Below are 22,920 nucleotides of genomic sequence, written 5' to 3' on the forward strand. Positions count from 1 at the left end.
CTTGTCCCCAATGTGGGCACTTTTCTAGGCTCAGTTCCCTTCCTTCTTCAGGCTTCAGGAGTGGTCTTCAATCCTGGCTCCACAGCTGTATCACTCACAGAGCCCTTTTAAGATGTCTAAGCCCAGATCCCAGCCTGGATCCATGGGATCAGTCAACTTGGCTGGAATATTAGTGCTGTGACCCTTGGTCATGTAACTGAACCTTTGAAATTCAATTTCTTCACTTGTAAAATTAAGATGATGTTAAAATCTGCTTCAACAGAGTGCCTAATACATTCTTATTCCCCATGATAACAGCAAATATTGTCTCTTCTTCTTTTCTTTCATTTATTTAAAAGCCTGCGTTTTCTTGAAAATTCAACTCAAATCCTTCCTTTCATTTATTGAAAACATGTGTTTTCTTGAAAATCCAACTGAAATCATGAACAGGACGGGATAGGGTATGATACTAACTTTTTCTTAATAAACCTCTATATTGTTTGATTTGTAGCCACAAGCATGAATTGTATGTGTAAGGTTAAAAGTTATTAAAAATCAAGAGGAGGAGTGAAGATGGTGGAGAAGTAGCAGGCTGAGACTATATCAGATAGCAGGAGATCTGCTATATAGCTTATCAAACCATTGCAAACACCTACAAATCCAACGGGAGATCGAAGAGAAGAAGAACAGCAATTCTAGAAACAGAAAATCAACCACTTTCTGAAAGGTAGGACTGGCGGAGAAGTGAATCCAAAGCCACGGGAAGATACACCACGGGGGTGGGGGAGGGGCTGGCTCCCGGCAATCGGCGGAGCAATGGAGCACAAAACCAGGAATTTTAAAAGTCTGCTCCACTGAGGGACATCCCTCCAGAGGCTAAACATGGATGAAACACATGCGGGGTCAGCATGGCCCCAGGTCCTGTGGGGTCACAGAAGGAGCGGGGTGTCTGAGTGTCGCAGAGCTCGCGGGTATTAGAGTGGGGAAGCCGGATACAGAGACAGAGCTGAGGAGTGACCTCTCAGCTCGGGATTACCTTGAACCAGTCGCAGGCTGGGTGAGCTCGGAGTGCGGCCAGAGGCCAGGGAGATGGGAGTGATTGGGCTCTTTTCTCTGAGGGTGAACTGAGGAGTGGGGCCCCAAGCTCTCAGCTCCTCGGGGCCGGAGACTGGGAGGCCACCATTTTCATTCTCGTCCTCCGAAAATCTATGGAAAGTGTTCAGGGGACAAAAGCTCCCGAAAGTGAACCCGAGTGGATTACTTAGCCCAGCCTCTGGTAAGGGTGGTGCAATGCTGCCTCGGGCAAAGACACTTAAGAATCACTACAACAGGCCCCTCCCCCAGAAGATCAACAAAAAATCTAGCCAAGACCAGGTTCACCTACCAAGGACAGCATCAGAATTCCAGAGGAGGAAAAAGCAAAGCACAAAACTCATGGCTTTCTCCCATGATTCTTTAGTCTGGCGATTAATTTAATTTTTTTTTAATTTCATTTTTTTTTCAATTTCATTTTTTTTCTTCTGCTAAATTTTTTTTAACTTTTACCCTTTTTAACGTTTTTTAACCAGTTTAATATATTTATGTATTTTTTCTTTTTTATATTTTTTCTTTATTTGGTTTCTCTTTTTAATTTCTATTTTTTCTGAACTTCTTTTTATCCCCTTTCGCCCCCCATGATTTGGGGTCTCTTCTGATTTGGTTAAAGTGCATTTTCCTGGGGTCTTTGCCACCTTTTTAGTATTTTATTTGCTCCTTCATATACTCTTATCTGGACAAAATGACAAGGCCGAAAAACTCACCACAAAAAAAGAACAAGAGGCAGTACCGAAGGCTAGGGACCTAATCAATACAGACATTGGTAATACGTCAGATCTAGAGTTCAGAATGACAATTCTGAAGCTTCTAGCCGGGCTCGAAAAAGGCATAGAAGATATTAGAGAAACGCTCTCTGGAGATATAAAAGCCCTTTCTGGAGAAATAAAAGAACTAAAATCTAACCAAGTTGAAATAAAAAAGCTATTAATGAGGTGCAATCAAAAGTGGAGGCTCTCACTGCTAGGATAAATGAGGCAGAAGAAAGAATTAGTGATATAGAAGACAAAATGACAGAGAATAAAGAAGCTGAGCAAAAGAGGGACAAACAGCTACTGGACCACGAGGGGAGAATTTGAGAGATAAGTGACACCATAAGATGAAACAACATTAGAATAATTGGGATTCCAGAAGAAGAAAGAGAGGGGAGCAGAAGGTATATTGGAGAGAATTATTGGAGAGAATTTCCCTAATATGGCAAAGGGAACAAGCATCAAAATCCAGGATGTGCAGAGAACCCCCAACTCAAAATCAACAAGAATAAGTCCACATCCTGTCACCTAATAGTAAAATTTACAAGTCTTAAGGAAAAGAGAAAATCCTGAAAGCAGTCTGGGAAAAGAAGTCTGTAACATACAATGGTAAAAATATTAGATTGGCAGCAGACTTATCCACAGAGACCTGGCAGGCCAGAAAGAGCTGGCATGATATATTCAGAGCCCTAAACAAGAAAAACAAGCAGCCAAGAATACTATATCCAGCTAGGCTATCATTGAAAATAGAAGGAGAGATAAAGGGCTTCCAGGACAAACAAAAACTGAAAGAATTTGCAAACACCAAACCAGCTCTACAGGAAATATTGAAAGGGGTCCTCTAAGCAAAGAGAGAGCCTAAAAGTAGTAGATCAGAAAGAAGCAGAGACAATATACAGTAACAGTCACCTTACAGGCAATACAATGGCATAAAATTCCTATCTCTCAATAGTTACCCTGAATGTTAATGGGCTAAATGCCCCAATCAAAAGACACAGGCTATCAGAATGGATAAAGAAACAAAACCCATCAATATGTTGCTTACAAAACTCATTTTGGACCCAAAGACACCTCTAGATTTAAAGTGAGGGTGTGGAAAACAATTTACCATCTAATGGACATCAGAAGAAAGCTGGGGTGGCAATCCTTATATCCGATCAATTAGATTTTAAGCCAAAGACTATAATAAGAGATGAGGAAGGACACTATATCCTACTCAAAGGGTCTGTCCAACAAGAAGATCTAACAATTTTAAATATCTATGCCCCTAACGTGGGTGCAGCCAACTATATAAACCAATTAATAACAAAACAAAGAAACACTTCGACAATAATACAATAATAGTAGGGGACTTTAACACTCCCCTCACTGAAATGGACAGATCATCCCAAGCAAAAGATCAACAAGGAAATAAAGGCCTTAAATGACACACTGCACCAGATGGACATCACAGATCTATTCAGAACATTTCATTCCAAAGCAACAGAATACACATTCTTCTCTAGTGCACATGGAACATTCTCCAGAACAGATCACATCCTGGGTCCTAAATCAGGTCTCAACCAGTATCAAAAGATTGGGATCATTCCCTGCATATTTTCAGACCACAATGCTCTGAAGCTAGAACTCAATCACAAGAGGAAATTTGGAAAGAACCCAAATACATGGAGACTAAACAGCATCCTTCTAAAGAATGAATGGGTCAACCAGGAAATTAAAGAATTGAAAAAATTCATGGAAACAAATGATAATGAAAGCACAATGGTTCAAAAATCTGTGGGACACAACAAAGGCAGTCCTGAGAGGAAAGTATATAGCAGTACCAGCTTTCTCAGGAAACAAGAAAGGTCTCAAATACAAAACCTAACCCTACCTAAAGGAGCTGGAGAAAGAATAAGAAATAAAGCCTAAACCCAGCAGGAGAAGAGAAATCATAAAGATCAGAGCAGAAATCAATGAAATAGAAATCAAAAAAACAATAGAACAAATCAATGAAACTAGGAACTGGTTCTTTGAAAGAATTAATAAGATTGATAAACCCCTGGCCAGACTTATCAAAAAGAAAAGAGAAAGGACTCAAATAAGTAAAATCATGAATGAAAGAGGAGAGATCACAACTACACCAAAGAAATACAAACGTTATAAGAACATACTATGAGCAACTCTACGCCAACAAATTTGACAATCTGGACAAAGTGGATGCATTCCTAGAGACATATAAACTACTACAACTGAACCAGGAAGAAATAGAAAACCTGATCAGACCCATAACCAATAAGGAGATTGAAACAGTCATCAAAAGTCTCCAAACAAACAAAAGCCCAGGGCCAGATGGCTTCCCAGGGGAATTCTACCAAACATTTAAAGAACTATTAATTCCTGTTCTCCTGAAACTGTTCCAAAAATTAGAAATGGAAGGAAAACTTCCAAACTCATTTTATGAGGCCAGCATCACCTTGATCCCAAAACCAGACAAGGATCCCATCAAAAAAGAGAACTACAGACCAATATCCTTGATGAACACAGATGCAAAAATTCTCACCAAAATACGAGCCAATAGGATTCAACAGTACATTAAAAGGATTATTCACTACGACCAAGTGGGATTTATTCCAGGGCTGCAAGGTTGGTTCAACATCCGCAAATCAATCAATGTGATACAACACATTAATAAAAGAAAGAACAAGAACCATATGATACTCTCAATAGATGCTGAAAAAGCATTTGACAAAGTACAGCATCCCTTCCTGATCAATCCTCTTCAAAGTGTAGGGATAGATTGCACATACCTCAATATTATCAAAGCCATCTATGAAAAACCCACCACAAATATCATTCTCAATGCAGAAAAACTGAAAGCTTTTCGCTAAGGTCAGGAACACGCCAGGGATGTCCATTATCACCACTGCTATTCAACATCATACTAGAAGTCGTAGCCTCAGCAATCAGACAACAAAAGGAAATTAAAGGCATCCAAATCTGCAAAGAAGAAGTCAAACTATCACTCTTCGCAGACGATATGATACTCTATGTGGAAAACCCAAAAGACTCCACTCCAAAACTGCTAGAACTTGTAAAGGAATTCAGTAAAGTGTCAGGATATAAAATCAATGCACAGAAATCAGTAGCATTTCTCTACACCAACAACAAGATAGAAGAAAGAGAAATTAAGGAGTCAATCCCATTTAAAATAGCACCCAAAACTATAAGATACCTAGGAATAAACCTAACCAAGGAGGCTAAGAATCTGTATGCAGAAAACTATAAAGAAAACTATAAAGTACTCATGAAAGAAATTGAGGAAGACACAAAGAAATGGAAAAATGTTCCATGCTCCTGGATTGGAAGAATAAATATTGTGAAAATGTCTATGCTACCTAAAGCAATCTACACATTTAATGCAATCCCTGTCAAAATACCATCCATCTTTTTCAAAGAAATGGAACAAATAATCCTAAAATTTATATGGAACCAGAAAAGACCTCGAATAGCCAAAGGAATATTGAAAAAGAAAGCCAAAGTTGGTGGCATCACAATTCCGGACTTCAAGCTCTATTACAAAGCTGTCGTCATCATCAAGACAGCATGGTACTGGCACAAAAATAGACACATAGATCAATGGAGCCGAATAAAGAGCCCAGAAATAGACCCTCAACTCTATGGTCAACTAATCTTCGACAAAGCAGGAAAGAATGTCCAATGGAAAAAAGATAGTCTCTTCAATAAATGGTGTTGAGAAAATTTCCTTATACCACACAAGAAAATAGACTCAAAATGGATGAAGGACCTCAATGTGAGAAAGGAATCCATCAAAATCCTTGAGGAGAACACAGGCAGCAACCTCTTCGACCTCAGCCGCAGCAACATCTTCCTAGGAACATCACCAAAGGCAAGGGAAGCAAGGGCAAAAATGAACTATTGGGATTTCATCAAGATCAAAAGCTTTTGCACGCAAAGAAACAGTTAACAAAACCAAAAGACAACTGACAGAATGGGAGAAGATATTTGCAAACGACATATCAGATAAAGGGCTAGTGTCCAAAATCTATAAGGAACTCAGCAAACTCAACACCCAAAGAACAAATAATCCAATCAAGAAATGGGCAGAAGACATGAACAGACATTTCTGCAAAGAAGACATCCAGACGGCCAACAGACACATGAAAAAGGGCTCCACATCCCTCGGCATCAGGGAAATACAAATCAAAACCACAATGAGATATCACCTCACACCAGTCAGAATGGCTAAAATTAACAAGTCAGGAAATGACAGATGCTGGCGAGGATGCAAAAAAACGGGAACCCTCCTACACTGTTGGTGGGAATGCAAGCTGGTGCAACCACTCTGGAAAACAGCATGGAGGTTCCTCAAAAAGTTGAAAATAGAGCTATCCTATGACCCAGCAATTGCACTACTGGGTATTTACCCTAAAGATACAAACGTAGTGATCCGAAGGGGCATGTGCACCCGAATGTTTATAGCAGCAGTGTCCACAATAGCCAAACTATGGAAAGAACCTAGATGTCCATCGACAAATGAATGGATAAAGAAGGTGTGGTATACACAATGGAATACTATGCAGCCATCAAAAGAATGAAATCTTGCCATTTGCGACGACGTGGATGGAACTAGAGGGTATCATGCTTAGTGAAATAAGTCAATCAGAGAAAGACAACTATCATATGATCTCCCTGATATAAGGAAGTGGAGATGCAACATGGGGGGTTAGTGGGGTAGGAGAAGAATAAATGAAACAAGATGGGATTGGGAGGGAGACAAACCATAAGTGACTCTTAATCTCACAAAGCAAACTGACGGTCGCTGGGGGGAGGGTGGGAGGGAGATGAGGGTGGGGTCATGGACATTGGGGAGGGTATGTGCTATGATGAGTGCTGTGAAGTGTGTAAACCTGGCGCTTCACAGACCTGTACCCCTGGGGATTAAAATACATTATATGTTTATAAAAAAATAATTTTAAAAAGTACAATTTTTAAAAAGTTATTAAAAATCATGAGACACAGCATAATGTTTTTTAAAAGTCATATAGTTGTTTAATGTCTGTCTTCTCCCCTAAAATACAAATTTCAAGAAGAGCATACGTTGGGCTTGTCTAGTTCACCACTGTGCCCACAGAATGGACCTATGGTTCAAATAGGAGGTACTAGATTTATTGAGCGAACACCATTGATTGAGAAGGACAGGACATGAAAACTGAATGGGAGGCTAAAGCACTAACCTTGCCCAGAAAGGAAATGGCTCTTAGTCCCACTTAGAGAATTCGAGGTGGTGGGGCACACCTGGGCCTGTCCAAGTCAGCATCTTATTCAAGAGCACCCTCCCAGCCGAAGACTGGGGTGAGAAGCCTCTTAAACAGTGGATAATGGTTGAAATCTCAAGAGGAAGGCAGCATTCAGGTTATTGGCATCTGACTAGTTAAAAGTAGGACCTGGGCCAGAGGTTATAGGCAAATCTAGGGGGTCATAATTATACTTTTTAAAAAATTCTGATCTTTTCTAATTATCATTTTGTAATGATAATTGCCTTCATTATGCATTTGGCACTTTACATATGCAAATTGGGTTTATAATTTATACAAATATATATGTAATCTCCAATTTCCCAGTTGAGTATGAGGTCTTTGTTTATAAATGGTTACATGTCCTGATCTGGCACAAACCATATCACTTTCCCTAGAAATGAATATAGCTGACGTTCTTTCACCCAAGGAAAGTGTTCAAAGCTTCAGTATTTCTCAGATCCTTTCTAATGTTTAATGTTAAAATAAATGCAGTAAATTTTCACACTTATATTACCAGTGTTTGTAGAAGTTTTTTTGATTTTCAGTGACTTTTAATGGGTTTCTTTGGTTTAGAAATTTTTCATAGCGCACTTGCAGATAGATGCCTGCAGTATTATCTGAACAAATGAAATTGATATTTTAAAAACACATGCTTTGCAAGCAATAAACTATAACTATTTCTCTATGGCTTTAAACATAAGATATGCTTTATAAGTTACAGGAATTGCCCAGTGAGATCTTTCATTGTCCTGGGATTCTGTTGTGGTAACTAGTAGGCTTTTGACATGGGGTTTGAGGGCTTTTCTCTTTTGGGGGCAGCTTCTATTGTGGTAGAGCAGGAGGAGACAAGAATTCATTCATTTTGCTCATGATAATAACTGTGTCCTTCAACAAATAAAAATGAGTGAAAGAGGCTCCAGAAACTCTATCAAAAATCTAAGGATAACAAAGATATATTGAATCTGCAGTCTTTTATTAGAACAATGCTGATTGATTCCTTCCCACTTAGGAATCAGAATTACAGGTGATAAGCCTAGGTTTTGCTCTTTTCCCATAATTTAACATACCTTCAGGTAAGACATTTTAATTTAGTTTGCCTTAAGATAGCACAAATTCAAGTCGTTGTGTGACTTCAGTAGGATTACATTTATTAACCCAGGTTACCCATGATGATGGTTTCTAGGCCAACAGCATGAAATGAAGTTTTCTTTTAAACCAAAAAAAAAAAAAAAAAGGCAAGAAAAAAAAGGCGTGTTGTTACTGTTTCACAGACAGAATTATTTATATAGTTAATTCTACCTTACTCATCCAGTTGGTGTTCTCAATAGCTGCCTGCTGGCTCTCTTTTTCTCCACTTGCTTACTCTCACAGTTGCTTGTTCTCTGCCTGCTTTGCCCCTTTCCTTCCCCTAATTAAACCTAACAGGCCATGAAAATTTTATGTTTTTATTAGGAATAAAAATTCATGATTTTACAAAGAAACCTACCTGGAATAAGAAGAAATAAAGTTGCAATATACTCAAAAGTAAAAAAAATAAAATAAAATAAAACAACTGTTACTAGTTTAAGAAGGAAACACATCAATTAATTAGCTAAATAATTAATTAACAATGTATTAGCATGTGCTTACCATGGGTTTTGGTACCTGTGGCTTATTTTATCAATAGAGGCTTGACTTAGTTCTCCATACTGTAAAAGAAAGAAAAATTATGTAACCTAACTTCCAGGTAAATTGGCACCAGCACGTCTAACAGTCTATACTCCTAGTCAAAAAGGAAGTCAGGCTGGGAAATGAAATAAGAGATGGTAAGTACAATTAAAGAACATAACCTTTTGATTCTTGATTTGAGAAAAAAAATGCAAGAAGTAAAGCAAATATCATGCTGTGTGCTTTATTTGCCCTCTCTGTAAAAGGAGAAATAGTAGTAGTAGGAAGACTGTAGCCCATAGTTTCAAAACTCCTGTTTTTATGATTCTGTCTCATAATGAGCAGGCATTCTAAACCACATTCAGACCCAAATAGTCTAATTCTTTTTACTTCGTCTTATCCTCACAGAATTAGCAAATGCGGTGGCAATAATGTAGGAAAAACTGGGTTATAGACAGCCTGTGGTAAAGTGTAAATCTGAAAACTCCTTTCAGAAAGCATAATTTGGAACATTGATAAAATATTTTTAGCTTAGGACCAGTTCCCACATAAAAAAAATAATCCCCACACTCTCTCATGTACATTGAAATGATCCATTATCACTGAACAAATGGCCTTTCTATACAGGCTCCTTTACCCTAGGAACTAGGCAGTGGATGGCACATCTTGTGAATAAACAAGGGAATAGGGTGTCAGATTTATATTGGAAAGCCCTTTGGTCTATAATCATTACTCAATTTTCCATACTTGGGTTGGGAAACAATGATCTGGATTATCAAATGTATCTCACTTCAGTTTTGGAAACCATGTTTCACTTACATTGATGTGGGATGCTATATTCATAACATCTCGAAAAGTAACAAGATTGAGTTATAATTTCAGTATCAGAAGAAACACTTAGTACTTTTTTTTTAATCCTCCCCTTTTCTTCCTTTTCCCTCAAGCTTTACTTTAGGACTTTCCTGATCAAGTCCTTCAGAGTTATTAGTGTTGGGAAAACAGATCTATTTGTCATCTTTGCAGAGATGAAGTTGAAACCTTCATCACTTCTACCTCTTTAATATTCATGTATAAGTAAATAAAAGCAGGGACGAGAAAAACAAGGTTTAAGGGCACCTGGGTGTCTCAGTGAGTTAAAGCCTCTGCCTTCGGCTCAGGTCATGATCTCAGGGTCCTGGGGTAGAGTCCTGCATCAGGCTCTCTGCTTAGCAGGGAGCCTGCTTCCTCCTCGCTCTCTGCCTGTCTCTCTGCCTACCTGTGGTCTCTGTCTGTCAAATAAATACATAAAATCTTAAAAAAAAAAAAAAAGAAAGAAAGAAAATCAAGGTTTAAATGCAAGGGTGGCCCATTATTCCATAGAAGATTTGAAAAGTAGTAATCTATATAGATCATGGTATAACTTTCTCAGTTATTTCTGACATGTGATTCCCTAAAATTGACCTTACCAACTGACTTATAAATAACTTTGTTATCAGCATTTTGACAAATTTTCCAGGAACTGGACAATCTTCTTTGATCTTTGTTACCATTTTTAAAAACTCAAAAATTGCATTGTCTTAATCTGGAAAGACTTTTATTAGAAATAAGCAACAGATTCTTTTGCTATCCCCTCTTGTCCTTTAGTTATTAGTGTATAATGTCATAAAATATTTACTTAAAATAAGCTGTCCCTTCTCAATTTATTGATGAAATCCACCACAGTTTATGTGGATAATCTTGCTGCCTGTGGTGTTAAATCTAATGAAATTCAGAATGGAAAAGATCTTTGTCCTTTTTTTAAAAACTGGTCAGTTGTTCATAAGAGTAAGAAAAGTCTGAATCAAAACCTAGCTCAGCATCTTCATAGAAACAGGTAACAATGCATTAGTATGGTCTCTAGCTTAATGAAATCAGTTAGTTTGAATATTTTAACAAGCACAAACAATCATAACTCAAAAGTGGGCATTTCCTATGAAGCAATCTTTAAAGAAGGGAAGTATCTACTAACTACATTCAGGTACTGTGAATTAGCTATTATCTCTGAAATGGGTTAAAACCTGTTAAATTTGAGCTAATTGCAGACCTACAGGGCCCATTCCAGTTAACAACTGAAATTGTTGCTTAATACTTTCACTTTTAATCTCAAACCACTTCTAGGCTAGTCCTGACATACTTAAGAAATCTTTTTGGGACTGATCATGGAGGAATCTTCTTGCTTTTCTACTGTACTCGAGTAAACATGCTTTTCTTAATATATCCAATTTTGATTTATTTATTTTTTTTACTAAAAAGAACTATTTTCCATCTCTGTAACTATGAGGTCTTTCTTACCCGTAGAATGAATACAATGGCAATGCATTTCAAGAATGCATAGACACTAGGGTTTCTCTTCTCTATGCTCCTCCTTGGTAACATAGAGCTCTTAGTACCAAACATTTGAGTGGAAAATTCCCTAAGGCTACCTTTTCTTATGCTAATGTATTTTTTCTTCACTTGCCTTAATTTGCAAAATATTACTGTTAACCCCTTAGGTGTCTTTCTTCCCACAGCCTGTGAGAAGCATTCTCATTGTTGTAGCTGGATCACCGAATTGCATAATGTTGCCTATTCTAGACTAGAACTATTGAAGGGTGAAAGGGGGCATAAAGGCCTTTGTATGAATGGCGCATTTGAAGTATTCATTTTATATTCAGGGCATGATTAGAAACAAAACAATTCTTTCTGAAAGAAATGTCAGTATTTAAGGCATGGACTCCGCGATGCGTTTTTTGTATTCAAATGCAAAAAAAAAAAAAAAAAAAAGCAGAGACCCATACTTCATTTCATGCTACATTATATATGGGCTTGAGTTCCAGCATAAATTATATCATGGTATCTCTTTTTTGAACTGCAGTGTTTTAAAATAATTTGAATTAATACATCATGAGGTTTTATGAGTTTGTTGACTATGGCCCCTGCATCTCAGTTTTCTGTGGAGTATCCAAATAATGAGCAACATATTCCATCATGCTTCTAATGTGCTTATAATACTATAATTCAAAAATCCATGTAGGCAAGAAAATATAGTATATATAAACACCAGTGATACTGGATCCCATTATTGAGACATTCTCCTAGATATTTTGATTAGAGTTTTACATACATATCTCTCTTAATCCATTTAACAATACCATATGGTATTATTATTATTATTATTATTATTATTATTATTATTATCCCTATGGTAGGCAGAATTCTAAGATGACCCCCACTATCCTCATCCCTTGGTATATACATCTTCTCCGACATAGTCCACCAAATACTGATCTAATTACTGCTGTGAAGGGATTTTAATTAAGACCCTAAATCAGTTGACTTTAAGAAAGGGAGATTATCCTCAGTGGACCTTACTTAATCAAATAAATTCTTAAAAGAATCTGGGCTCTTCCTGGCAAAGGGAATTTGAAGTGTGAGAGGTATTTGATATGCGGGAGAATCTCTGTGGTGGTTTTCAAGATGGGGGTGCTACGTGGGAAAGAATGTAGGCAGCTTCTAGATGCTGAGGATGGCCTGCCGCTAAAAGCCAGCAAAGAAGTGGGACCTCAATCCTACAACCACAAGGAACTGAAATCTGCCATAACGACATGAACTCTGAAGAGACCACAAGCCTCAGACAAGATCACAGCTACAGCGGACACCTTGATTTCAGTTTTCTGAGACCCAGGCAGAGAACCCAGCCATGCCTTCCAGTACCTCTCACCTACAGAACTATGAATTAAAAAAAAAAAATGGGTGCTGTTTTAAGCTGCTAAATTTGTGGTAATTTGCTACGCCCAATAGAAAACGAATACAGTTCCCATTTTACAGACAGGAAAACTGAGATGTTATAAAAAACAGGCAGTCTAGCATGCAAAAGGAGATAAAGGGGGAAATGAAGAGTTCTTCAAGTGGCTACTTTTGCTTGTTAGTCACATTCAGTTTTTCGCTAAGTCCACAATCATGCCCTGAAAAGCACTAGGAATGCTAGTTGCCCCATTTATTCTCAGAGAGAAGGCAATTATCTGTTATTTTGTTGCCATACTTCTCCAGTACAGTAACTGTTCTCCTTATTCATTCTCTGTTCAAGATACCCAAGGACTTTCGTTTAAAGGAAGACTAGAGCTTTCTGTTGGGACTCGTGAGGCTTTGTGATGAGCAGCCATTCTGCTACCAGCCCTTCCTCTGGAGTGGATTGATGATCCAGGCTCTGAGATCTGCACAGATTCAGCTAGTGGAGCTACAGAGAAGCTACACAAGAGCTTCCTAGGTCTCTGTGCTCAGCGCACAGTTTCTGAAATATAATCAAGTGCATGTTTTGCAAGTGTTCTCACCCTTGGAGTTTTCTGATGTGTTGGCACAGTTGTTAATTCAAAGGTTACAAAGTGTGCTTCTCCCAAGCTAATTGTCCAATTAGCTTTACAACACAGAATTACACAAGGGGTGGCAGCTCAGGCTGTAGGAACAGTAACGGTATAACTAAGTCTTAGCAAAAAAAGGGGGAAAAAAGAGATGGTAAATAGTTTTCAAATGCCTATGGAATAAGCTAGGAGTACAACAGTTCTCAATCGAATGCACACTTCAAACTTCATTTCTTCCCTTCCGTAACTTGGTCTCTGCACAAAGACACTGCGTGAGAAGTGAAGCCATCTCCATGCCTACCTCTGATTACTTACTGATAATCGTCTACACCGTGCTAAGCAGTAGGAAAGTGGTGTTGATGTTGTCCATACAAGATTAAATAAAACAGATCTCAGACCTCAAGTTGCTTAAAGGCATTTAAAAGGTGGCATCTGGTCCCCAATGTTTATGGCAGCAATGTTCCCAATAGCCAAGATAAGGAAAGAGCCCAGATATCCCTGGACCAATGAGTGGATAAAGAAGAGGTGGTATATATATATATATATATATATATATATATATATATATATACACAATGGATTATTACTCATGCATCAAAAAGAATGAAATCTTGCCATTTACAATGACATGGATGGAATTAGACGGTATTATGCTAAACAGAATGAGTCGGTCAGGGAAAGACAAATACCATATGATTTCACTCATACGTGGAATTTTAAGAAACAAAACAGATGGACATAGGGGAAGGGAAGGAAAAATAAAATAAGATGAAAACAGAGAGGGAGACAAACCATAAGCAACACTTAATTCTAGGAAACTGAAGGTTGCTGGAGGGGAGGTCAGTGAGGGGAAGGGGTAATTAGGCGATAGGCATTAAGGAGGGCAGTTGACAAACTGGGTGTTCTATGAAATGGATGAATCACTAAATTCTACCTCTGAAACTAATAATACACTATATGTTAATTTAATTGAAATTAAGAAACATATGAGTAAATATCCAAATATATAATTTTAACAACATTAAAAAAATAAAATGTGTCTGGGATTGTGCTGTCCAATTGTTAACAGCAGTCACACTAAAAATTTCAACAACAACAAAAACACAAAGACACTTCGCTGTAATTTCTTCCCCAAACAGCTGAGGGAACTCACATGGATCCTTAACAGCAACTACTTTTAGATCTGTTTTCTTTCTACCCAAGGGTATAGCTGGGACCGCATGGCAGGGATCTCCTATATTTAAAGAATCATTTTCAGTTTGCTTAATCAAGATTTCTGGATGTCCTAAATTCAGTCCTGGGAGAAGAATAGATTACTCCAGATTGCTAGTCTTGTTTGCTATGCATTCTGGGCATTTTTGTCAATACCACAGAAGTACTCTGGGAGTGTTGGACCTGAATAGTAGGGAAAACTATAATCTTCAATTTATAGTAATTTTAGAATTTCTCCCAAAGATCTTTAAAAGCCAGGATAAATGCCAGATTTTTTTTTTTCTTTAAGGGGGTAGAGGCAGAGGGAGACGAGGAGAGAGAATCCTAAGTAGGCTCCATGCCCAGCGCAGACCACGACACAGGGATTAATCTCATGACACTGAGATCATGACCTAAGCCAAAATCAAGAGTCAGAAGCTTAACTGACTAAACACCCTGGTACCCCTAAATGGCAGATTTAGAAAACAGATGTTCTGGTATTTTAGCCACCTGTGTTGGGGGTATTAGTCACACACAGATTTTACAATTCTTTGACAACGTCGTGAAAAGACCTTGGCTATGGAGTTTAACCACAGTTTTACTAGAACACATTCTAATTTACACAGTCTTTTCTAAGCTTTGTATTTCCCTATCATCATCAAATAATATTTGTTGAAAACTGATGGCATATGCTGAATTACTAACTTTAGGTAGTATGATTTTTTAAAAAAAAAAGTGACGTTTACCATTAGACACATCCTCAAGATGTTATGTCAAGCCCTGTAAAAGTTTGTAACCAGCGTGGCATATTTTAAGCCTTCCTTAACTAAGGAATAAAATCACCCCCTAGGCTCTAAATTACAGAATTCCTTTTCTTTCTTTCGTTCTTTCTTCCTTTCTTTCTTTCTTTCTTTCACATTTCTACATCCTAACAAAAGATGTGAAAATTAAGATGTATTTTTTTTTCCCAATTCGCCAATGATTTCTATAAAGTCACCTCAACACGATAGAGAAAGCTGTGTTTGGTTAGGGCGTCAGGTCACCAGGGCGGGCTGCCCAGTAAAATGTGGCGTGGCAGTGTCCCTAGCCACCAACACAGACGTTTCCCGTCCCAAACATGTTATTCTTCACGGAACTGCACTGAACACAATACAGAATGCAAAGCAGTGATACATGCCTCCTTGTTGTTTTCATGGTCTGTTAGAGAAAGGAAACATCAAACATAAAATCTTTTTTTACAGAAGTTCAGCTACGAGTAAGATTTTATAAGGGAATTAGTTCCTTCAGTTTATCCGAGGCATCCTATAAAGCCATGCTTTATAAAATGGGGAAAATATAACATCTATGTATCAGGAGGTTAGTGGTGTTACTATATTATTTTTGAGAAAAGGGAGGGTTGTTTGGCCTCCCTTACCAGTGTTTCTCCTCCCTACAGATGGACAGCATGTGGCACTCCCTCATGGAAGACTTCCTCTGGTATCAGAAAATGCATGACTTTATTCAGCACTTAAGGATGAAAGGTGCTAATGTAATTATTTATTATTAAATCACAAACTGTTAGGATGCAAATAACTCTAAGAAGTATAAAGTGAGAGCTAAACACACGCCCATCTGGGGAAGAACAGCAGCAATGCAAAGGGATGCCTAATTTTAGAAAAGCTATTTCTGTTTTGCTCTTATAACTTGGTTGATAAAAGGAGCTGATTATCTTTTTTTATTTAATTTTTTTTTTATTTGACACAGAGAGAGAGAGAGATCACAAGTAGGCAGAGCAGCAGGCAGGGGTGGGTAGGGGGAAGCAGGCTCCCTGCTGAGCAGAGAGCCCGATGCTGGCCCACGAAGGCAGTGGTCCAACCCACTGAGCCACCCAGGCGCCCCGTTTATTATCTTTTTAAAACCTCCTATATCAATAATAACATCTTGGGCACCCACGAGGCTCAGACAGTCAAGCATCTGCCTTCAGCTCAAGTCATGATCCCAGGGTCCTGGGATCCAGTCCCGAATCGGGCTCCCTGCTCAGTGGGGAGCCTGCTTCTCTCTCCGTTTCTGCCTGCTTTCTTTATCTCTCTCTCTGTCAAATAAATAAAGTCTTCCTTAAAAAGTCTGGAGATTAGGAATGTGAGATCCTAGGAATTCTAATGAGACCGAATGGGATTTAGCCAAGTAAATCCAGAAGTAAATAAGAAATTTGGTGTGGAAAACACTTAGAGATTCTGAAATATGTGATTGGTGGTCTACATATTGATTACCTCCACACTGGCAATCCTTTTTGCCAGGTGAATTTGAAGATTATCCAGGACCCTGTTGTGTGAAGGTGGATGGTTTAGAAGAACGTATGGAATTGTGCTAGGACGAGAAAAAAAGGGGCAGTTCACTAGGACCTTACTGTCTTCTTTTTTTCCATAATGCTGAAGATTGTATTTGATGCTATATTTTGAAGCAATGTAAAATGCTTATTAGATAGAAATTCAAAAATAACTAGTACGAAGCTATTTCTCACTATATCAAATATGTAGGTGATAGCTACTCAAAATTAATCTTAACAGTGTAAATGAAGTCTCTGGGGAGCCAGAGAAACAGAATGGGAAGCTGGGAGAAAATTGAGGGAACCTTGAGGAAATGATGCACACTCTGTAAGAGAAGGCACTTGGGAGTGACCCCAGCCAGACCCTGCCTCATAGAATGATGATGACGCAGATGTTAGCTTCACACGGTGGCTCTGAGTCATTTTCAGTCCTTTCATCTCATAAACGCTGTACTCCCACTAAGCCCTGTGAATCCATAGCCTATGTTGAAATCCTGGTTCTACCATTTATTAATGTCAAGGCCTCAGACAAGAAACCCTCCTGTCAGTACCTCCAGTTTCCTCAACCTAAAACAGAACTAATCACAGAAACTTCCTCACATGGTAAACACTCAACCTCTTTTTACATTTGTTTTCTCTAAATAAATTCACAGAGAGAAAAAAATGTCTAATGAAGCAACCAAACCTTGATTGGTTTATTCACAGCCATTAAGAAACTTAATGTCTCATTATTAGTCTGTTCAAATAGCCCGAATACCGTCACAGAGAAGACCTCTGCATTTCTTTTTTTTTTAATAATGGAAATTAAAAAAAAAAGATTTTATTTATTTGTTTGACAGAGACAGAGAGCACAAGCAGGGGGAGCGACAGGTAGAGGGAGAAGCGGGCTCCCTCTGTGGGACTTGATCTGAGGACCATGGAATCATGACCTGACCATAAGGCAGTCGTTTAACCAACTGAACCACCCAGGTGTCCTGACCTCTGCATTTCATAACCCTGGAATTTGTGGCATTTACAAATAAGGCAGAAGTTTCAAAGTCTTGAAGATTTTACTTTTTATTACACTATACTGTATCACATATAAATATGCTGATGGGTTCTCATAAAGTTCTCTTTATTACTTTCTATAGATTTTCAAGTTGTTAGACTCCATGACATATTGGTTGTAATATAGGTTATGATTAATTCGTTTAATATTGCCTTTGGGATCAAACCTATGAAGAATTAGTCATTGAATCCAGTATAACCTTGTTTTTGTGGGAAAACCAAATGACTTAAATCGTTTGGTCATGAGGCCAGAGTGCAGGAGCAGAAAATGGCACTAGGAAGCCAGTTGATACTATTGAGGTTTGGGTTAAAAAGAGAACTAAGAGGAGGGAGAGATTCCCAGCTAGGAAGGGGTTAGAAAGTCCCCTCAATTTAGCATGGGGTTGAAACCAAAATTGTTTCAATGGTCTTCATATATTCTTTTCTTTGTGGGCAGCAAGGCAAAGTTTATTGACTGATAATAAAGTGACCGTGCAAAGCTCCCAAAGACTCGAGAGGGTTGTCCAGTCTTCATTATAATTCTTGCAGAAACATCACATACAGTTTGGCAGAGACTAAATCCATTTTTTAATAGAAGAGAAGAAGAATGTACTACTCTTAAATCTGAGATAATAACAAAAGCAATGAGCTTTACTGGCTTATATATACACGTGCTATGATGACATTGCAGCCCATATAAACATGAGTAGGAAATAGCTAAACATAAAAGATCCAGAAAAGAAACCCGATATTGTGATCTTTACTGACCTCTGTGATGTGGGGACATTTTTCTGGAGTTACTCAGTCTAGAAGTTACTGTCTTTCTACCAAAAGGCAGATGACCTATAAAACCCTTCCCAGTGCCCCAAACAGGAGAGGCCATTCCCAGGTAGGAAGCAGCTGCCCCGGCATCTTACCAAGAGTCTAATGGAGGTGCCTGAGCATCAGTAGCTGCCAGTCTCCTGCAAACCTGGAGTGGTGGATTAGAAAGAAGAGCTCTTCAGGCTACAGAAACCCACTAGATAAAGGTTTGTGCTGAAAAATCAAAGCTCTGAGCAACTACAGTGAGAGACCCTGAGGAGTCCCTGAAGTTAGGCTGAAACAGAGCTCTGTCTTTATCGGGTTATGTACAAGGATGATGGAGGGATGTAGACAGGGTCCACTAAAGACAAGGAACCAGAGAAAAACAGGAGGTACCTTGAGGCATTTCTCCATTTCCCTAAGTTACATCAGACTAAGGAAAGAACCAGCTCCCTGGTGAGGAGGGGTGTGAGCGACACGGACTCTCATATATTGTTTGTAATTAGGAGCTCATTTTTATGCATGGAATATGTGTGTTTGTGTCAACTTAAATGTCAATTCATGCCAAGTCATATGGATAGGAAGTAACTGCCTGAAGCACTGGGTTGGTAAGGAATCTGAGGCTAGACTGAAAAACGAATATTGCCTTAGATGTAGATAGCCATGCCTAGGTGCTGAGTGGAAGATCAGGAGCCTTGACAGCTCTAACTGGTGGATAAATTATAGATGGTTATTCGCTAATATGCACAGTTGACCCTTGAACAACATGGGTTTGAAGTGTGCAAGTCTACTTTCGTGTGGAATTTTTTTTGACAACTACAGTACAGTTCTATAAATGTATTTCCTCTTCCTTATGATTTTCTTTTTTTTAAAGATTTATTTATTTGACAGATAGAGATTACAAGTAGGCAGAGAGGCAGGCAGAGAGAGAGAGAGGAGGAAGCAGGCTCCCAGCCAAGCAGAGAGCCCGATGCGGGGCTCGATCCCAGGACTCTGGGATCATGACCCGAGCTGAAGGCAGAGGCTTTAACCCGCTGAGCCACCCAGGCGCCCCCCTTATGATTTTCTTAATAACATTTTCTTTTTTTTAGTTTGTGGTAAGAATACAGTATGTAATACATTTCAGAATGTCATCATCATCATCATCAACTCTTTTCTATTATCCATAGGCTTGAAGGTCAACAGAAGGCTATTAATAATTAAATTTGGGGGGAGTCAAAAGTTATACGCAGATTTTCAATTGTTGGATCAGCACTCCTAACCGCTTCATTGTTCAAGGGTCAGATGTATAGTCAGTCTCCATGAATCCTGTTCTCCTTCCAAAGATCTGAGTCCAAGGACTCCTATAAGATCTTGTTGAAGATTGTTATGAGGTAGGTACATTTTCAGAAACAATTCCTGTCAAAATGCCAGGGCCAGGAAGGTGCACAGATGATAGGTCACAGTTCCCATGGCTTGTGTGGAACAAGACCAGCTTCTGAATGTGCCACAAGTTGGGGGAGAAAAACCATCATGCAGCTCAGACTCCGTCCCACAGGGGTTAAGAAGACAGTGCTACGGAACAGAATAGCGGTTTAAAGCCGCCTGTGAAATATGAATGGAAGAAACAATAAATTCCTTCCTGGAAGGCTAGCTCATGGTTGCTATCTCTTTTAGATTCACAGCTTGTTTCAACGTCCAAGGAACACTTGAATATGCTCCATTTGAATAGGCAAATGTGTTCTTAATTTAAAGATAAAGAAGGAAGAGAAGCGATACACACCCAAGATGGCCAGACAGATACATGGTGTCACCCAAAGAGAAGAAAAAAGCAACAGACGTTTGGACTCTTTCAAACCAGCTGCCTCGCCTGGGCTGTACTCTTCCTGCTGGTGGCCAGTCTTGGTATTTCTGACCTTCACCTTTCTTGCTTAGGTGGAATGGGACACCATTTAAGAACCTGAATATCTGTTCTGTTAAATGACACTAAGTAACATTAAGTACAGCAAACATACCACTAAGAACTGACATCTGGATGTCAGCCACGTGCCAGGCATCATACCTCGTGTGTTCCTTGTGGTCTCATATTTAATCCTCACAATATAACAAAAATAATATTAAATACATAGAGGCATTAATAATGTGCCAGGCACTGTTCCCAGCCCTTTACGAATATTAACTTACTGAATGTTTACAGCAGTGCAGTGAGGTAAACACTAAGACTCATAATGAAGAAACCAAAGAAGTTAAGGAACTTGCAGGGCCACCCACAGTGAGTAGGCAAGTAGGCGGCAGAAGAGGATGGGAATTCAGTGGTCTTGGGACACGGGCACTCTACGCACTCTCGTGTGGAACAGAAGGGAGCGGGGACCCAGAGAGCAGAACTCATTCGCTCAGGGTCACAGAGTGAAACCTAACTCAGAGTCAGGATTTGAATCCATCCCTGTCTGACTTCAAGGACTGAGCTTCCAAGCACTTTCTCCTACTGCCCTAAGTTGGGCCAGAAAAAGGTTTTTTCTTTTCTTGACCTTTACCACATGAGGCGATACCATATTACCTTACGCATTTGAGGAAATCCAATTATTTCACGGTTGATCCATGTTCAGTTTTCAGATAATGCAAAGGTCTGCCTGGAAAAAAAGTCTGAATTCTCAGATTTTACTTCTAAAATCACCTGGGTTCTCTTGTCTCACAGGATTTTAGATTTTAGATTTTAGACTATCTGGGCTCATGCCTACATCAACATCACCAAAAGGAACTAAGACAAGGTCTCGAAGCACCCTTCAGCTAATTACCCTGAATTATGTGATACAAAGTCATTATCAACACAGTGCATCTTAAAGAGCTGGAACTCTCTGTTTCGGCTTGTGGATGATGTCCAGCCCAGGCTTCTTTTATACCACCCACTCAGAATGCAGCGCTAGGATGGGGGAAGTATGTGTGAATGTCGCAGCATAAATGTGAATCTGAATGCATTCCAAAGCCAAACACAAATGCTTTTGGATTATGCACGGCTTCCTTCTCTTCACACCTCTCCTCTCATGTATTACAGGGCCTAAAAGGGAACATAGCAAGTCCATTTATTCACACATTTCTTTTTCTGCAAAACTCAAATCCTAGTACTTTTCAATGACAAATCAAGAACATGACATTTCCTGGGGAAGCTTACTCAGAAAGGATTCAAGTCAGAAACGATCCGTTATGAAGAGTGTATTTAAGAGCAATACCTTGATCTGAAAGCCAGTCCGAAGCCTTGTTTGGTTGATAAAATCATACTCTGGTATTCCCCAGCCAACTTCACCAACATACTCGTATTTATATTTTGCTGGTAAGTTTCCGTTTGAGGCAGGTCTCCATAAATATCTGAGATCTCCAGTCTTCTCCAATGCTGGGCGTTTTTCTCCTATATAGGACGTGTGCTGATGAACTTTAGGTAGATGATCCTTTATATAATCTGGGCCTTAAAAAGACAGAAAGACAGACTTTTCAAAAACTCTACCCTTGGGGCACATGGGGGGGCTTAGATGGTTAAGCGTCTGCCTCTTGATCTCAGCTTAGGTCTTGATCTCAGGGTCCTGAGTTTGAGCCCCGCACTGGGCTCCATGGTGGGTGTGGAGCCTACTTAAAAAAACAAAAACAACACCAAAAACCCTCTACACTTTATTCCAATTCCAAGGTGCTCTTGTCATTTTAAATGGTGAAAATAATAATAGCTAATGATTATATGGCATTGACCAGATGCTAGTTGCTCTTATAAGCCTTTTAGATATATTAGTTCAGTTAATCCTTATAACCATACCCAGAACTCTGGGATTATGACCTGGGCTGAAGGCAGAGCTTTAACTCACTGAGCCACCCAGGTGCCCCTTAAATTTTTAAGAAATACATTTTAGGGGGGCACCTGGGTGGCTCAGTGGGTTAAAGCCTCTGCCTTCGGCTCTGGTCATGATACCAGGATCCTGGGATCAAGTCCCTCACCAGGCTTTCTGCTCAGCAGGGAGCCTGCTTCCCCCACTATCTCTCTCTGCCTACTTGTGATCTCTGTCAAATAAATAAAAATAAAATCTTTAAAATATATATATATTTCAGGAGCATTCACTGACGAGCAATTTATTCCTTATTGTGAACTTCAAATCCTTTTCTCTCCAGGGGTTGGCAAACTATTCTTATGAAAGGCCAGAGAGTAAGTAGTTTTGGCTTTGTAGAGCACACTGTTTCTGTCTCAACTACTTAATTCTCCTAGTGTAGGGCAAAAACAGCTGTAGACAACATGTAAACAAGAGAGTATGGCTATGTGCCCATTAAACTTTATTTATAGACACTGAAATTGTAATTTCATTGAAATTCACATGCAACAAAGTATTATTCTTCTTTTGCCTTTTCCCTAACTATTTGAAAATATAAAAGCCATTCTTTATTCACCAACCTACAAAAACAGGTGGCAGGACAAATTTGAACCAGGGGCCATAGTTGGCCGACCTCTGCTATAGATG

The 22,920-nt window shown here is 39.1% G+C and overlaps 1 protein-coding gene across 1 annotated transcript in view; it reads right to left on the reverse strand.

The window, feature by feature from the left end:
- C2H4orf45 (chromosome 2 C4orf45 homolog) overlaps positions 1-21,734 on the reverse strand; it is a 48,512-nt gene extending 26,778 nt beyond the window's left edge. Inside the window, exon 1 of the mRNA XM_045997415.1 lies at positions 21,655-21,734. Coding sequence (XP_045853371.1) covers positions 21,655-21,734 — 80 coding nt within the window. The remainder of the gene's footprint in view (positions 1-21,654) is intronic.
- Positions 21,735-22,920: the final 1,186 nt, after the last annotated feature.

Source organism: Meles meles, chromosome 2 (genome assembly GCF_922984935.1).
Source record: "Meles meles chromosome 2, mMelMel3.1 paternal haplotype, whole genome shotgun sequence".
Taxonomy (NCBI): domain Eukaryota; kingdom Metazoa; phylum Chordata; class Mammalia; order Carnivora; family Mustelidae; genus Meles; species Meles meles.